The sequence below is a fragment of the Macaca fascicularis genome, chromosome 8 (genome assembly GCF_037993035.2).
Source record: "Macaca fascicularis isolate 582-1 chromosome 8, T2T-MFA8v1.1".
Taxonomy (NCBI): Eukaryota; Metazoa; Chordata; class Mammalia; order Primates; family Cercopithecidae; genus Macaca; species Macaca fascicularis.
The window spans coordinates 57,127,507-57,146,262 of NC_088382.1; the positions used below are offsets into that span (position 1 = coordinate 57,127,507).

Genomic DNA, 18,756 nt, shown 5'->3' on the forward strand with positions numbered 1-18,756 from the left:
TGTCATGAGTGAGACAGTATATTTTTCATTGTATAAAAGCCATTTTTGTTCCTTTCTCTGTGAACTGCCCTTGTCCTTTGCCCATTTTCTACTGGGTTTTTGGTTATTTCCCCCAAGGAATACTCTTGGTTACTCCTCCAAGAGTAATTTATACTTTAGGGGGTTGTTTCTATATGATATCAATATGAACTATTCTTTGATTTTGCCTTTTTTTTTTTTGCCATGCATAATTTAGGGTTTTTATGTAGTTGAATTGATCAATCTTTCCTATTACAACTAGGGCATTTTGAGTCATAGTTGGAAAACCTTTCTCCCACTCTAAGATTATAAAGGAATCTGGTCATGTTTTATTCTAATACCTTGACATTTTTTTCACGTTTAAATCTTGGATTCATTTGTAGCCTAGAGCACTATCATCTACCAGACTAAAAAAGAATATTGATGAGTAGATTCTAAACATTTCTCCCCATATTAGATCTTTCTTTAAATACAATCTTGCCCCATATATAAGACAGATGGAAGGAGAGCTGCCCTGAAGGTGCAGCAGAGATGCTCTTGTGAGTCGCAACCTCCCCAGACTCCATGGATCTCCATGGAATCCTTAGGATGGTTGTAAGCAGAGTGAAGACCACAGATATCTGCAGAACAACAACTAGGCCAAAAAGTTTGATGAGAAAAAAGTTAAAAGAAGGACTTTCTGGTTTGTCTTGATGTTTGCCATCGAGTGTTTGTTGAGGAGGAAATAAGACAAGACTGGAGAGGCCTCATAAGTCCCTTTCGGCAGGGGCTCATCTTTCTCATCAACAGTTCCCTTTTGCTGAGTTCATACGTTCAAGTGAAAAATTCCTCATGATTCTACTATGATCTGATTGGTGTAGTGGAGAATGCGTGGATCTTGGTATCACATATGAGTTCTAATCCTGAACACTTACTAGCTTTGCAGCCTCTGGCAAGTCATTTCTGTTTCACAATGAGTAGTTCATCCATAGTAAATAATTGAGTACTTTGTATACGGAAGACACTGTGCTAATTGATGGAGATACAAAAACGGTGAAGATAGAAATGGTATTACCTTACAGCATGGAGGTGGAGCCACATGGTATAACAAATAACTATCGTAATTATTTAGATTGTGATTGTCACAACATCTTCAACAGAGTAGGGGTCCTGTGGACATGAAGAATAGGGAGGTTCAGGCTTGCTAGCTTAGGGAAGCTGGCCACCAGGTTCAGGTTTGACAGGTGCATAGGAAATGGCATGGCAGAGGGAGGCCAGAGCCTTTTAGGCAAAAGGAAGAGCAAATGCTTATTAGACCCCAAGGCTGTAGGAGCTAGACACGTTTGACCACCAAAAGGAAGGCCAATATAGACAGCATCAACATCACCGTGGTGTCTGTGTGGAGAATGGATTGTATGTGTGTGGTGTGTGAGGGGCAACAGTGGATTAGGGGACATGGGTTAGGAGCTACCAGCAGTCTGGGCAAAACACACTAGCGGCCTGGGAAACAGTGGTGGCAGTGGAAAGTTGACAGATTGGTAAGGGATACAGACCTGTTCACAAAAATTCCTAGGTTTCTGGGTGAGCTATGGCCAGGTGGATGTCCACGCCACTACTGAGATGGTGAATTCTGAACAGGAGGAAGTTTGGAGAAAAATCCCAACATTTCGGCAGGACAGCACCTCCTCGTGGAGATAACAAGCGGGAGCCTCACCACAGGCCTGGTTGTGGGAGTGAAATGGGGACTCCTGGCGCGGTTGGGTGCACTTGCTGTGGTAAGACAGTGAGGCCCGGCGGAGGCGGCAATGGCAGACCTGGTTTCTTGGTGCAGTCCCAGTGGGAGGCCCGGTGTCCAAAATTCTCAACTAGATTGGGCATGCCGTTTATCTTGTTACAACTGTTGACAGTAATGGCACTAGCAATAATGTGCTTCCCAGGCGAAGATGGTTTTTCTTCTGTGTTTTCAGCCACTGCAGAGTGGACATCTACTATGAACCAAGTATCTGCGGCTTTAGGTACCAGATTCAAACACGGGATGTTGGCAGAACAGGGACTAGGACGGAGAGAAAACCTGAAGATGGATCAACCAGAAAGCAATGCATTTTCACAGAGGCACAAAAAAGTGCCTCTGAAGCAGAAGATTCACCTCCACTTCTGCGTCCTTTTGAGGCAACTTTCTGAGCATCCTTTCCTCCTCCGCAGGCCGACGCTTTTTCACCTTGTTAAACTACCTGGTAGCTTTCTCCATGGGAGGCGCCTTCCTCACAGTCCTCGGACCCAGTCAGACTCGTGGCCTTCCCCGGCTTCTGCTGTGGTCGGCGCCGCACGGTCTCAGACCCACTTCTCTCACGCCCTGAGGAGCGGCGGGCCCCGCGGGGCCCCTGTGCGCCCCGGCGAAACGTGGCAGGAACGCAATCTCCCGCCCCCTCAGATTCTGGCACCCCGTAGCCTTTCCGCAGGCTCCACGAGTTCTCCTGTTGATGTGATGACCAACATGCAGTTCGGGCTCTGGACACTTAGACTTTAGTCCTTACCCCAGGCCCCCAAACATGGGGAAACCACACCCTCTCTGCTCCAGTCACCAGCAGCCACTCCCATTCCTTAAGTATCCATTATTGCATGTGTAGCCTACTTTTCTGGTTTTCATTTTTATTTAAGGTCAGTTGTTGCCTGACAACACAAACGAAAGTAACTGAATTCGAAAGACAACACTTGGAGGCGGCCCCCACTCCAGGCGCCAGCCCAGCAGCTCTCCCGAACCCCCCAGGAGCTCGCGGGCGAGCAACGCCACAGCCCAGAGCGCACCCCGCAGACCCCACCAGCCCCGGGGGCGGAAGCTCTCCCCTCCGCGCTGCACTCCTTCCGGGCTCTGGGCCCAACCAGGCAGTCCCGGAGGCCCTGGGGCTCTGGGGCCGGGAGAAGCCCTGCCCCCCGCCGAAGCCCCGCCCTGCGCCCGAGCGCCCGCCAATGGCAGCGCGCGGTGCGGCGCGCCGAGGTGGGACGGCGGCGCGCTGAGGGGGCGGTACGCTCAGGCTTCGCTTCTGGAGATGCCCCGCGGCTGGCGCGCTGGAGTTTCGAAGGTAGGCTCTGGGTTGGGAGTGGGTGCCGCGCCGTTTCCCGCGTTGCGGGCAAGCGGCGGGCCGGCGCGGGGCCGGCCCAGGGCTGCTGGGGTGAGAGAGGGTGGGCGTTGGGAGTGGAGGGCTAGGTGGTGGTGGGTCCCGTCTGCTCGCGTGGAGCCAGCCAGCGCAGCGGGGTGCCGCCCCCAGGTCCGGGTCTGGTCCTGGCGTGTGGGCCGGGCCCTCAGCCGCAGTACGGAAGGCAAGGGGTGGGGCCGCCGAGGGACGCCGCGGGCGGGAGCGTGTGTCCGCCTCGGGGATACTTGGCTTTACTTTTGTCTGTTTTTGATTCTGGTGTACTGCACCAAACAGCAGGTAATCCTGGCATGGCTTTGCCAGTCTCCTCGGATAATCCCCTGTCAACTCTGCCTTTCTTCCTGCAACACTGGGAGGGGACTGTGCGTCTGACCGCCCAGTTCTTGGACACCGCGCTGCCTCGGGGTCCAGAACGAGCGCGGGTGCCTAGGAATCGTTGGGTGAATGGTGTTTAATTGCACCTGTATCCGCCAGTGCGTCCTTTTTTTGTTCTGCTAATTGTGCTTGTTGTGGCATGTGTCCTTTATCGTTTTAAAGTTCCTTCTAACTTCCTTGCTTTCAAATACGTTTGTCTCATAGTAAAATAGTTTTTAAAAAGCAAACACAGGACCTCCTTTCTTGACTCTTCCCTTTACTCGAAAACTTCTGAAAAAAATAGTCCACATATACTGGTTCAACTTCTTTACCACTACCATGCTTTCTTGCTTCTCAAATACCATTTATTATCAGCCCACACCATCAATTTTGCGACTGGCTTTAGGGAATAAAGAAATTCATTTCAGGCACCTCTGTTGATTATAAGATACAGCCTGATTTCAGAAGTATTAATGTATGAAAAGAAATCAAGGAAATACATCAATTTGCTAAATCCAGTGTAAGTTATTTACTTGGTCATTGGAGCATTTGACACATTGACCACCTGCTTTTATTTCTTTTGGAACATCCCTGATGTTGCTACCCTGATTGTCTTCCTGTCTTGCAACAGCTTATTTTCTTCTCTTTACTGTGTTCGTGCCATGTTCTAATTTTTGACCTTGTGCTGCTTCTCATTTTCCACATTTGCTTTGGGCAATTATCATACATTGAAGTTAATTGTCATTGCTGTATAGATGACTTTCAGATCTATATTAGATCTTTCCCTAGAGCTCAAACTTGGTGCATCACAAAATCATCATCTCACCCTTAGTCCTCCAGGCCCTAACAGTTTCTCTTGACTCAGAAATCTTAGTATTTTTGAATTGACGTTCATTTCTGGTCTCTTCATCTTGTCGTTTTTCAAGACTCTTATCAAATTTTTTTAGTAGTCGTACAGTTGTCTATTGTGTAATACGTTGCTGAAAACTGAAGAAGTTCATAACAAATATTTATTATATCATAGAGTTTCTGAGAGTCAGGAATCTGAGAACGGCTCAACTATGTGGTTGTAGTTCAGGATCTCCCACAAGGCTGCAGTCAAATAAAGGTCATTGGAGCTGGAGAATACAGTTCCAAGCTCACTCACATGGTTGTTTCTTGATAGCTCCATAGGGCAGCTTAAAACAGGGTCCTGGCTTTCCCAAGAGCAAGAGAGAGAGCAACGAGATATTCGCCCCCGTGTCTTTCATAGCCTAATCTCAGAAGTGACATCCCATCTGCTGTCTATTCATTGCATGGACCAACCCGGTACAATGTATGAGGAGACTATAGAGGATCCCCAGGAGCTGGGGATCACAGGGCCCACCTTGGAGGCTGGCTTCCACAGTATTTCCCAGGAATTTATTTTTTGTTTTTGTCTCCCTTGGTCAGTCTCAAAGGACTTTAATGGTTGGAGTGTTGCTGTGTGGTGCCAGCTAGCATGCTCCCATTCCATCTTCAGAGGTGACTTTCCCTTAGGCACTACTTTGATTATATTGTTAGTCCTCTACCTAAATCTCGTTTTACTTATTGGCTACATCATAATTTATTGCAGACTTACCCTGTGTTTAGTGCTTTATATGTATTAACTAATTTATTTTAACAGTCCTGTGAGGTAGATACCATTAGTCTTGTTTTATGGATGAGGTAACTGTGGCTCAGCAGAGAGGCTGATTTGCCTTAGGTCACAGAGCAGTTAAGGGAAGAAGCTAGGATTTATATTCAGCTAGTCTGCCCCAGACCTTGCTTTTGTTCAGGCTCTCAGCCTGCTTTTCACAGCCTCCATAATGTATCTGTGTCTTATTTCTTAACTTTACAGCTTTGTTCATTATTTATCTTATAGGTAAAAACTATTGCTGTCACTGTACTTTCTTGCCCCTTAGTGGTAATTGCATATGTTCTTGGTTTGGAATAATGCCAGTTCTCCCATTTCTGCTGATTGATAATTTTTTTTTGGGGGGCGGTGGCGGGGGACGCAGTCTTGCTGTGTTGCCCAGGCTGGAATGCAGTGGCGCAATCTCGGCTCACTGCAAGCTCCACCTCCCAGGTTCATGCCATTCTTCTGCCTTAGCCTCCCTCCCGGGTCGCTGGGACTACAGGCACCCGCCACCACACCCAGCTAATTTTTAAAAATTTTTGTTAGAGACGGGGTTTCACCGTGTTAGCCTGGATGGTCTCAGTCACCTGACGTCGTGATCTACCTGCCTCAGCCTCCCAAAGTGCTGGGATTACAGGTGTCAGCCACCGCTTCCAGCCATGGAATCTTTATCATCCATTGAGGCCTACTCCAAATCCCACCTTCCCCCAAATTATCCCAGCTGTAAATGAACTTTCTTCTGTAGTCTGTGGAATTTTATGTAGGTAACTCTTACTACTCCGTGTCTTACATTAGGTTTATTTGTGTCTACACCTTTAATGGCTTACAGTCTAGACATTTAAGATTAGGGACTATTTCTTCAGCCTATATTCCCCAGAGTACCTGTCATATCCCTTGTACATACTAGATACCTAATAAACATGTGATTAATTTATGAAAGGGGAACTAGTTTAGAAGATTTGCAAGTATTCTAGGTGTGAAGAAACATGAGGAAATACCCTAGTCTGAAGACTTGGGTATCAGCCTCAGCAATACAGTTGAATGATTTTGCAATTTTGGACAAGCCACACAGATGTATCAGGACTCTTAAGATGAAAAGTGATGTGGTCATGGACTAAAGTAGTGGAATTAGGAATAGAATGGAAAGGACTGAGTTGATAGACTACAAATGGAAGGTGAGATTTAGGCAACTGCAATTGAAAGAGGAAGAGGAAGGAACCCATGATGATTCAGGAAGTTGAACCTGTGAGAAGTGGGAAAGTCATTTGCCCCTTAACTGATATTAGGATATATAGATATGTGGAATTTAAGACTCAAGGAGATTAAGGCAGTCAGTTGCTCAAAGACTGAGGTATCTTAGTTCTTTCCTCACTTCCCTCCATGGGTTTCTCCTGCTTTAGCCCCTCACTATCCCTTAACATGCTGTGATTCTTCCCTTTATGCCTTGTGTTCTCCCTTACCTTATGAAGTAGCCAAGGACGACCACATATACTCCTGTTCTTGGGCAGCAGCTTGCCTTTTGAGATTTTCCTTTTTTCTTTTTCTTTTTTTTTTTTTTTTTTTGAGACAGAGTCTTGCTCAGCCACCCAGGCTGGAGTGCAGTGGCCCGATCTCAGCTCACTGCACCCACCGTCTCCTGGGTTTAAGTCATTCTCCTGTCTCAGCCTCCTGAGTAGCTGGAATTATAGGCACTTGCCATCATGCCCGGCTAACTTTTTTTGTACTTTAGAAGAGACGGAGTTTCACCATGTTGATCAGGCTGGTCTTGAACTCTTGACTTCAGGTGATCCACCCGCCTCAGCCTCCCGCAGTGCTAGGATTACAGGTGTGAGCCACTGCGCCCGGTGCCTTTTGAGATTTTCTGTTCCTCCCCAGCTGTAATACTCTCACAGCTCCTTTCACCTCGTTAGGCTGAGTTATAGCTTCTAGCTCCTCGCCCCGCCTTCTGCTCACTCTTCCACTGAAAGAAAAACTATCTCGGCAAGATCATGAAAGAGAGAAATAAAGGAAGAGTACATCTTGCTGATGACACCTTCTTTCTCTAACCGTTTGGGTCCCTCTCATCACTGAAACTTCTTTTCTTTCTTTTATTTTTATTTTTTATGTTTTGAAACAGGGTCTCACTCTGTCACCCTAAGCTGGAGTGCAGTGGTGCGATGTGGCTCTTTGCACCCTCGACCTCTCAGGCTTAAGCGATCCTCCCACCTCAGCCTCCCCAGTAGCTGAAACTACAGGGGTGCACCACAACACCCAGCTTGTTTTTAAATTTTTTTGTGGAGATGGTGTCTTGCCATATTATCCAGATTAGTCTTGAACTCCTGGCCTCAAGCAATCCTCCGTGCCTTAGCCTTCCAAAATGCTGGGATTATAGGCATGAGCCACGGCACTCAGCCAATTTATTTTATTTCTGGTGCTTCTTGCACTAGGGCAAGCAGATGGTAGGTATTGATTAAATACAATGTGCACATGAGTTTGAAGAGTACTCAAGGCTGCAGTTTGAAAAGTGTTTTCTTTGTCAAGAAAGGGCAACATTTTGCCTCTTTGAAGTAGGAAGGAAGAAGCCAATGGGGAGAGTCAGGACCTTTTAGTATCTTAGAAGGATTGGATTCCATTACAGAGCAGAGTTAGTTTCAGAGAATAGTAACATTTCCCCCGGAGACTGTAGGGAAGAAGGAGAGCTCAGTAGATGGGAAGTTAGCTGATTTTTACGATGGCTAATTTTTTTTTCCTGGGGAAGATGTGACAACATGAGCTATGGGGCTGATACGGAGATGTCGAGAAGTGTGGGTATGGAACTCACATGTATGTGTGAGATTCTGTGTAGGGGGGTGTGTGTGTGTGTGAATGAATGGAGGACTAGGGAATAAGTGTTCAACAGTGGTCAAGGACATGTAATAAGAATAACTGGAGGGAGCTGCTATCATTTTTGGACTTTTTTCCAGTGGCGCCATGGGTTGGTGATTGGTAACCCCATGGGTTGGTCAAAGGGTAGGGGTCTTAGTGCTTGAAAGGCAGCACTGAAGAAGTAGGCTATAGAGTGCAGAATGGCATGGGAGACATCATGATTGGGAGGGAGTGACTCTGCTAATGTGAGTAGGACTGAAAAGTCCCAGTGAATTTTCCGATACTTAGAGCCCAGTCAGAAACTCACTTGTGGTGCCTATGTGTGGGAAGTGATTGTATAGTTGTTGATAGACACTTTTATTAACGTGAGATAATGGAGAACAAGTGGCTAGAATCTTTAGTTTTGGACATAGACATACATGGGAGAAAATCTTGACACATTGCTTCCTAGCTCTCTGAATAGGGCAATATACCTAACATTGAGTTATCTTTTCTTTATAAAATGGGGTTAATACCTATGTTGCTGGGTTGATGTGAGGATTAAGTAATGAGAATGCATGGGATGATATACTGAGCATATAAGCACTCAATAAATGTTGGTGATAATGAAAGCAATTAATAATGAAACACCATGATAATTAAATCATATGAGGACAAAGATGGTGTACATCCTCTACTACTTTGTCTCTAGATTTCCCTGGAATTGCTGTCTTTCAGCTTGTTGAACAAGAAAAAAAGGCTCATTTTCAAGTTTTTCAGTGATGGCAGGAAATTCTCATAGTTATCTTGGTAGGAGTACCTCATGGTTCCAGTTTAGGGCCTTGATAATCTCATTGAATGATTTACTGCTGGCTCTACATCTCAGAATTAGACTACTTAGTATAGACATCTCAGTTGTCTTGTTGTTTTTTTTGGGAGACGGTCTTCCTCTGTCACCCAGGCTGTGGGGCGCAGGGGCACAGGGACGTGATCATGACTCACTGCAGTCTTGAGCTCCTGGGCTGAAGGGATCCTCCCATTTTGGCCTCCCGAGTAGCTGGGACCACAGGCCATGCCACTGTGCCTGGCTAATATTTAAGTTTCTTTTGTAGAGATAGGGTCTTGCTGTGTTACTGAGACTGGTTTTCAATTCCTGGCCTCAAGCATTCTTTCTCCTTGGCCTCCCAAAGGCTAGGATTACAGCGTGAACCACTGTGCCTGGCCTAGAGGTTGTCTTATTCCTCAAACCAAAGGGAAGGAGAGCTTTATATTGAAAACTTTCTGTATGTTAAGCACTTTGCATAGAGTACCTTACTTAAGGGAAAACGTGTTTTCTTTTTAGTCAAAATAATACATGTTTATAGGTAAGGTAAAATACTACAAAAAGTTTATTGTAAAACCCAGCAGTCCCTTGCACATCTCATTCCATTTATTTTAATTGAGATGATTGTAAATTCACAGACAATTGTGAGTAACATAGAGAATAATTGTTTATAAACTAATTCTGGAGGCTGGACCTTGCTAGATCAAAGTGTTGACAGATTTCATGTCTGGTGAGGGCCTGCTTTCTGGTTAATAGACAGCCATATTCTCACCATGTCTTTATATGGTGGAAGAGGTAAAGGAGCTCTCCAAGATCTCTTTTATAAGGGCATCAATCCCGTAACTTCTAATCACCTACCAAAGGCCCCACCTCCTAATACCATCACCTCAGGGGTTAGGATTTCAACAAATATATTTTGAGGAGGCATAAACGTCAGGCCATAGCAATTCTGTGCAGTTCTATCACATGTAGATTCTGTAGGTTTGTGTATCCACCACCACAGTCAAGTTACTGTCCATCAGCACAAGTATCTCTTTTATAATCACAGTCACTCACTTCCAGTAACTCCAGCTCCCCTAATTACTAGAAAAAAATTTGTCATTTCAAGCATGTTACATAAATGGAATCACGTAGTATGTAACCTTTTGAGGTTGTTGTTGTTGTTTTTCTTTTTCTGAGATGGAGTTTTACTCTTGTTGCCCAGGCTGGAGTGCAGTGGCATGATCTCGGCTCACTGTAACCTCTGCTCCCTGGGGTCAAGTGATTCTCCTGCCTCAGTCTCCCGAGTAGCTGGGATTATAGGCATGCATTGCCACACCTGGCTGATTTTGTATTTTTAGTAGAGATGGGGTTTCACCATGTTGGTCAGGCTGGTCTCGAACTCCTGACCTCAGGTGATCCGCCCGCCTCGGCATCCCAAAGTGCTGGGATTACAGACATGAGCCACAGTGCCTAGTCTGAGGTTTTTTTTTTTAAATACAACATCAAACTCTCATGATTTATCCAAGTTGTTTTGAATATCAGTAGTTTCTTTTTGTTTTGTTTTGTTTTTATTTGTTTTTTTGAGTTGGAGTCTCACTGTCTTGCCCAGGCTGGAGTGCAATAGCGCAATCTCAGCTCGCTGCAACTTTCTGCCTCCCCAGTTCAAGTGATTCTGCTGCCTCAGCCTCCCGAGTAGCTGATACTACAGGCGCCCGCTGCCATGCCCGGCTAATTTTTTGTATTTTAGTAGAGACAGGGTTTCACCTTGTTGCCCAAGCTGGTCTTGAACTCCTGAGCTCAGGCAATCTGCCCTCCTTGGCCTCCCAAAGTGCTAGGATTACAGGCATGAGCCACCGCGCCCAGCCAGTAGTTTCTTTGTTTTAATTGCTGAGTAGTGTTCCATATAATGGACATACCAGAGTTTGGATTAACATTTATTATTGAAGGACCTCTAGGCTGCTTTCAGATTTTGGTTATTGCAAATAAAACTGCTATAAACATTTGTGTACAAGTTTTTGTGTGAACATAAGTTTTCATTTCTCTGAGATAAATGCCTAAGTGTGTAATTACCAGAACCTATGGTAATTTGATGTTTAACTCTGTAAGAAAGTGACAAACTTTTTGAAAGTGGTTGTATCTGTATAATTTTACAGTCTCATTGGCAATGTTGTTACTCAGTTTTATAGATAATAAAATCCACCTTTTTAAAGTGGAAAATCCAGTGGTTTCTAGTATATTTACAGAGTTGTACAAACGTTCCTAATTGTAGAATATTTTCATGACCCCAAAAAGAAACCCCCTAGCTATTACTAGTCACTCCCCATTCTCTCTTCCCTCATCCATTGGCAACCACTAAGCTACTTTCTGTGTGTATGGATTTGCCTATTCTGGACATTTCACATAAAGTGTGGTCATTTTGTGACTGGCTTCTTTGATTAAGCATAATGTTTTCCAGGTTTATACATGTTGTTGCATGTATCAGTACTTCATTCCTATTTATTTTGAATACATTTTTCATTGCATGGACATACTGCATTTTAAAAATCCATTTGTTAGTTGATAGACATTTGGATTATTTCCTCTTTTGGGCTGTTAAGAATAATGTTGCTTTGAACATATTTTTTTTTAAAATTTAGATGAGGTCTCACTATATTGCCCAGGCTGGTCTCAAACTCCTGGGCTCAAGAGATCCTCCCATCTCAGCTTCCCAAGGTGTTGGGATTACAGCCGTGAGCCACCATGCCTGGCCTGCGTTGAACGTTTGTGTATGTGTTTTTATGTAGACCTGAGTTTTTTTTCTCTAGCAGTGGAATTTTTGGGTCACATAATAACTGTATGTTTACATTTTGGATAACTTAAAATTTTCCAAAGTGGTTGCACCTTTTACGGTCTCACCAGCAAGGAATGAATATTCTAATTTTGCCACATTCTTGCTAACACTTGCCATTGCCTGTCGTTTGATTTTAGTCATCCTAGAGGTTATGAAGTGTCACCTCACTGTGGTTTGGTTTACAGTTCTCTAATGAGGTTGAACATCTTTTCATGTACTTATTGGGCATTTCTGTATCTTGAAGTGTTTATTCAGCATATTTGGCTGCATTTTCATTGGGTTATTTGCCATTTTATTGTTTAATCATGAGTTCTTTAAAATTCTGTATACTGTTCCCCTATAAGATGTATGATTTGCAGATATTTTCTCCCATTCTTTGGGTTTCCTTTTCATTCTCTTATTGAAGTACAAATGTTTTAAATAATTTTGATGAGGTCCAATTTGTTTTTTCTTTTGTTGCTTGTGCTTTTTGGTGTCATGTCTAATAAATCATTGCCTAAACCAAGGTCACAAAGATTTATTCCTCTGTTTTCTTCCAAGGGTTATAGTTTTAGCTCTTACATTTAGGTCTGTGATTCATTCAGAGTTAATTTTTCTACACAGTGAGATAGGGATACAACTTCATTCTTGTGGATGTGGATACTCAGTTGTCTCAACACTCTTTGTTGAAAAAAATTGTTCTTTGTCCTTGAATTGTCTTGGCACTTTTTTGTTTTAATTGAAAATCAGTTGACCATAAAAGTAAAGATTTGTTTCTGGCCTATGAATTCTATTCCACTGATCTCATGTCTCCCTTTATTTTAGTAATATCTTGTTTTAATTACTGTAACTTGGCAGTGTCGAAATTAGACGTGTGAGTTTCTGACTTGTTTTCTGTTTTGAGATTTTTTAAACTGTTTTGGGTTTGTTGCATTCCCATATGAATAATAGCAGCTTGTCAATTTCTGCAGAAAGCCATCTGGGATTTTGATTGGGTTGAATATATAGACAAATTAGAGAATATTATCATCTTAATATTATTTCCTGTGAGCATGGGTTGTCTTTTTCATTTATTTAGATCTTCTTTAATTTCTAGCTATGTTTTACAGTTTTCAGTGAAAAAGTCCTGTACTTCTTTGGTTAAATTTATTCCTAGGAGTTTTATTCTTTTTTTTTTATTATTATACTTTAAGTTCTAGGGTACATGTGCATAACGTGCAGGTTTGTTACATATGTATACTTGTGCCATGTTGCTGTGCTGCACCCATCAACTCGTCAGCACCCATCAACTCATCATTTACATCAGGTATAACTCCCAATGCAATCCCTCCCCCCTCCCCCCTCCCCCCTCCCCATGATAGGCCCCGGTATGTGATGTTCCCCTTCCTGAGTCCAAGTGATCTCATTGTTCAGTTCCCACCTATGAGTGACAGCATGCGGTGTTTGGTTTTCTGTTCTTGTGATAGTTTGCTGCGAATGATGGTTTCCAGCTGCATCCATGTCCCTACAAAGGACACAAACTCATCCTTTTTTATGGCTGCATAGTATTCCATGGTGAATATGTGCCACATTTTCTTAATCCAGTTTGTCACTGATGGACATTTGGGTTGATTCCAAGTCTTTGCTATTGTGAATAGTGCCGCAATAAACATACGTGTCCATGTGTCTTTATAGCAGCATGATTTATAATCCTTTGGGTATATCCCCAGTAATGGGATGGCTAGGTCATATGGTACATCTAGTTCTAGATCCTAGAGGAATCGCCATACTGTTTTCCAAATGGTTAAACTAGTTTACAATCCCACCAACAGTGTAAAAGTGTTCCTGTTTCTCCACATCCTCTCCAGCACCTGTTGTTCCCTGACTTTTTAATGATCGCCATTCTAACTGGTGTGAGATGGTATCTCATTGTGGTTTTGATTTGCATTTCTCTGATGGCCAGTGATGATGAGCATTTTTTCATGTGTCTGTTGGCTGTATGAATGTCTTCTTTTGAGAAATGTCTGTTCATATCCTTTGCCCACTTTTTGATGGGGTGGTTTGTTTTTTTCTTGTAAATTTGTTTGAGTTCTTTGTAGGTTCTGGATATTAGCCCTTTGTCAGATGAGTAGATTGCAAAAATTTTCTCCCATTCTGTAGGTTGCCTGTTCACTCTGATGGTAGTTTCTTTTGCTGTGCAGAAGCTCTTTAATTTAATGAGATCCCATTTGTCAATTTTGGCTTTTGCTGCCGTTGCTTTTGGTGTTTTAGACATGAAGTCTTTGCCCATGCCTATGTCCTGAATGGTACTACCTAGGTTTTCCTCTAAGGTTTTTATGGTATTAGGTCTAACATTTAAGTCTCTAATCCATCTTGAATTAATTTTCGTATAAGGAGTAAGGAAAGGATCCAGTTTCAGCTTTCTACTTATGGCTAGCCAATTTTCCCAGCACCATTTATTAAATAGGGAATCCTTTCCCCATTTCTTGTTTCTCTCAGGTTTGTCAAAGATCAGATGGCTGTAGATGTGTGGTATTATTTCTGAGGCCTCTGTTCTGTTCCATTGGTCTATATCTCTGTTTTGGTACCAGTACCATGCTGTTTCGGTTACTGTAGCCTTGTAGTATAGTTTGAAGTCAGGTAGTGTGATGCCTCCAGCTTTGTTCTTTTGACTTAGGATTGTCTTGGAGATGCGGGCTCTTTTTTGGTTCCATATGAACTTTAAAGCAGTTTTTTCCAATTCTGTGAAGAAACTCATTGGTAGCTTGATGGGGATGGCATTGAATCTATAAATTACCTTGGGCAGTATGGCCATTTTCACGATACTGATTCTTCCTATCCATGAGCATGGTATGTTCTTCCATTTGTTTGTGTCCTCTTGTATTTCACTGAGCAGTGGTTTGTAGTTCTCCTTGAAGAGGTCCTTTACATCCCTTGTAAGTTGGATTCCTAGGTATTTGATTCTCTTTGAAGCAATTGTGAATGGAAGTTCATTCCTGATTTGGCTCTCTGTTTGTCTGTTACTGGTGTATAAGAATGCTTGTGATTTTTGCACATTAATTTTGTATCCTGAGACTTTGCTGAAGTTTCTTATCAGCTTAAGGAGATTTTGGGCTAAGACAATGGGGTTTTCTAAATATACAATCATGTCATCTGCAAACAGGGACAATTTGACTTCTTCTTTTCCTAACTGAATACCCTTGATTTCTTTCTCTTGCCTGATTGCCCTAGCCAGAACTTCCAACACTATGTTGAATAGGAGTGGTGAGAGAGGGCATCCTGTCTTGTGCCAGTTTTCAAAGGGAATTTTTCCAGTTTTTGCCCATTCAGTATGATATTGGCTGTGGGTTTTTCATAAATAGCTCTTATTATTTTGAGGTACGTTCCATCAATACCGAATTTATTGAGCGTTTTTAGCATGAAGGGCTGTTGAATTTTGTCAAAAGCCTTTTCTGCATCTATTGAGATAATCATGTGGTTCTTGTCTTTAGTTCTGTTTATATGCTGGATTATGTTTATTGATTTGCGAATGTTGAACCAGCGTTGCATCCCAGGGATGAAGCCCACTTGATCATGGTGGATAAGCTTTTTGATGTGTTGCTGAATCCGGTTTGCCAGTATTTTATTGAGGATTTTTGCATCGATATTCATCAGGGATATTGGTCTAAAATTCTCTTTTTTTGTTGTGTCTCTGCCAGGCTTTGGTATCAGGGTGATGTTGGCCTCATAAAATGAGTTAGGGAGGATTCGCTCTTTTTCTATTGATTGGAATAGTTTCAGAAGGAATGGTACCAGCTCCTCCTTGTACCTCTGGTAGAATTCAGCTGTGAATCCATCTGGTCCTGGACTTTTTTTGGTTGGTAGGCTGTTAATTATTGCCTCAATTTCAGAGCCTGCTATTGGTCTATTCAGGGATTCAACTTCTTCCTGGTTTAGTCTTGGAAGAGTGTAAGTGTCCAGGAAATTATCCATTTCTTCCATATTTTCTAGTTTATTTGCATAGAGGTGTTTATGGTATTCTCTGATGGTAGTTTGTATTTCTGTGGGGTCGGTGGTGATATCCCCTTTATCATTTTTTATTGCATCTATTTGATTCTTCTCTCTTTTCTTCTTTATTAGTCTTGCTAGCGGTCTGTCAATTTTGTTGATCGTTTCAAAAAACCAACTCCTAGATTCATTGATTTTTTGGAGGGTTTTTTGTATCTCTATCTCCTTCAGTTCTGCTCTGATCTTAGTTATTTCTTGCCTTCTGCTAGCTTTCGAATGTGTTTGCTCTTGCTTCTCTAGTTCTTTTAATTGTGATGTTAGAGTGTCAATTTTAGATCTTTCCAGCTTTCTCTTGTGGGCATTTAGTGCTATAAATTTCCCTCTACACAGTGCTTTAAATGTGTCCCAGAGATTCTGGTATGTTGTATCTTTGTTCTCATTGGTTTCAAAGAACATCTGTATTTCTGCCTTCATTTCGTTATGTACCCAGTAGTCATTCAGGAGCAGGTTATTCAGTTTCCATGTAGTTGAGCGGTTTTGATTGAGTTTCTTAGTCCTGAGTTCTAGTTTGATTGCACTGTGGTCTGAGAGACAGTTTGATATAATTTCTGTTCTTGTACATTTGCTGAAGAGTGATTTACTTCCAATTATGTGGTCAATTTTGGAGTAAGTGCGATGTGGTGCTGAGAAGAATGTATATTCTGTTGATTTGGGGTGGAGAGTTCTGTAGATGTCTATTAGGTCTGCTTGCTGCAGAGATGAGTTCAATTCCTGGATATCCTTGTTAATTTTCTTTGTCGTTGATCTGTCTGATGTTGACAGTGGGGTGTTGAAGTCTCCCATTATTATTGTATGGGAGTCTAAGTCTCTTTGTAAGTCTCCCTTACAAAGGGAATTGATCCCTTTACCATTATGTAATTGATCCCTTTACCATTATGTAATTGCCTTGTCTCTTTTGATCTTTGATGGTTTAAAGTCTGTTTTATCAGAGACTAGGATTGCAACCCCTGCTTTTTTTTGTTCTCCATTTGCTTGGTGAATCTTCCTCCATCCCTTTATTTTGAGCCTATGTATGTCTCTGCGTGTGAGATGGGTCTCCTGAATACAGCAGACTGATGGGTCGTGACTCTTTATCCAGTTTGCCAGTCTGTGTCTTTTAATTGGAGCATTTAGTCCGAGTTTTATTCTTTTTGATGCTATTTTGAATGCAATTCTTCTGGCACATGCTACTGCGCCTGGCTAATATTTTTTGTTAATTTTTTGGTAGAGATGGAGTCTCACTGTGTTGCCCAGGCTGGTCTCAAATTCCTGGGCTCAAGATATGCCCCTGTTTTGGCCTCGCAAAGCTCTGGGATTATAGGCATGAGCCAACCGCACCCAGCTCAACTGGTTTTTTAAAATATTGAGATTGTATCGTGCAACTTTGCTGAACTCATTTATTGGTTCTAATAGTTGTTTGGGTTTTCTGGGGTGTGGATTCCTTAGGATTTCCTATGTACAGGATCATGCAGCTAGGCATGGTGGCTCACACCAGTAATCCCAGCACTTTGGGAGGCTGAGGCAGGTGGATCACTTGAGCGTAGGAGTTTGAGACCAACCTGGGCAACATGGTGAAACTTAGTCTCTACAAAAACCACAAAAATTAGCAGGGTGTGGTAGCTCATGCCTGTGGTCCCAGCTACTTGGGAGGCTGAGGGAAGAGGATTGCTTGAGCCGAGGAGGTAGAAGCTTCAGTGAGCCATGATCGTGCTACTGCACTCCAGCCTGGGCAACAGAGTGAGACTCTCTCTTCCCCCGCCCCCCTCAAAATGGAATCTTGCTCTGTTACCCAGGCTGGAGTGCAGTGGCACCATCTCAGCTCACTGCAACCTCTGCTTCCTGGGTTCAAGTGATTCTTCTGCCTCAGCCTCCTGAGTAGTTGGGTTAGAGGCATGTGCCACCATGCTTGGTTAATTTTTGTATTTTTAGTAGAGACGGGCTTTCACCATGTTGGCCGGGCTGGTGTCAAACTCCTGACCTTGTGATCCACCCACCTCGGCCTCCCAAAGTTCTGGGATTACAGGTGTGAGCCACCGCACCTGGCCAACCATGTCTCTTAAAAAAAAAAAAAAAAAAGAAAGAAAACAAACAAAACACCATGCTGTCTGTCAGTAGACGTTATTTTACTACTTCCAATTTAGACATCTTTTATTTCTTCTCCTTGCCATGGCTAGAACCTCCAGTCAAATATTGAATGTAAATGGGAAGAGTTGACATTATTTCTTGTTCTTTCTTTTAGGGATAAAGCATCCAATATTTGACTATTCTGTTTAATGTTAGCTGTGGGTTCTTTGTACGTTTTTATCAGGTTGAGGAAATAACCTTGTATTGCTAGTTTGTTGAGAGTTTTTACCGTGGAATAGTTGTTGGCCTTTGTCAGTTGCTTTTCCTACATCTAATTGAGGCAATCCTGTGGTTTTTATCCTTTATTTTGTTAATATAACGTATGACATTGATTGAATTTTGAATATTACATCAACTTTTTATTCCTGGGAAAAATGTCTATTGGTTATAGTGTATAACTCTTTGTATATGTTGCTAGATTCAGTTTGCTAGTATTTTATTCAGGATTTTTGCATCTATATTCATAAACAGTTTTGCTCTGTGCTTCCTTGTTATGTTTTGGTTTTATCAGGGTAATACTGGTTTCATGGTGTGAATTAGGAAGTATTCCCTCTTCTGTATTTTGGAAGAGTTTCTGAAGGATAGATACTGTTTCTTAAAATGTTATAAATCACCATTATAGCCCTCTGAGCTTCGGCTTTTCTTTGTAGGAAGTTTTAAAGTTACTGACTCAGTCTCTTTATTTGTTATAGCGCTCTGATCAGTTTTTTATTTCTGAGTCAGTTTTGCTAGTTTGTCTTTCTAGGAATTTGTTCATTTTATTTTAGTTATTTAATTTGTTGGTATGTAGTTCATATTATTTCCTTATAATGCTCTCTCTAATCTTTTGAGTTTCTCCAAAATTGGTAGTGCTTCCTCACTTTCTTTTATTCCTGAGTTTTGTAGTTTGAATCTTCTCTTCCCCGCCCCTAAACCTCCTTCGTCAGCCTAGCTTGTCAATTTTGTTGATCTTTTCGAGGAGCCAACTTTTAGTTTTTGTTGTTGTTGTTGTTATATTCTTTGTTGTTTTTCTATTCTCTATGTCATTTATTTCTGCCAGATGGAAGTTTAA

General features: G+C 42.5%; 1 protein-coding gene across 36 annotated transcripts in view; it reads left to right on the top strand.

Moving 5' to 3' along the window:
- Window positions 1-3,018: 3,018 nt before the first annotated feature.
- Window positions 3,019-18,756, top strand: part of SPIDR (scaffold protein involved in DNA repair) — a 484,346-nt gene continuing 468,608 nt past the window's right edge. For all 36 annotated transcript variants that reach the window (XR_012416420.1, XR_012416421.1, XR_012416419.1 and 33 more), the window contains exon 1: window positions 3,019-3,077. Coding sequence is in view for 14 of the 36 variants with exons in the window: in XM_065519183.2 (XP_065375255.1) it covers window positions 3,045-3,077 (33 nt within the window). In the remaining 22 variants the exon portion in view is untranslated. The remainder of the gene's footprint in view (window positions 3,078-18,756) is intronic.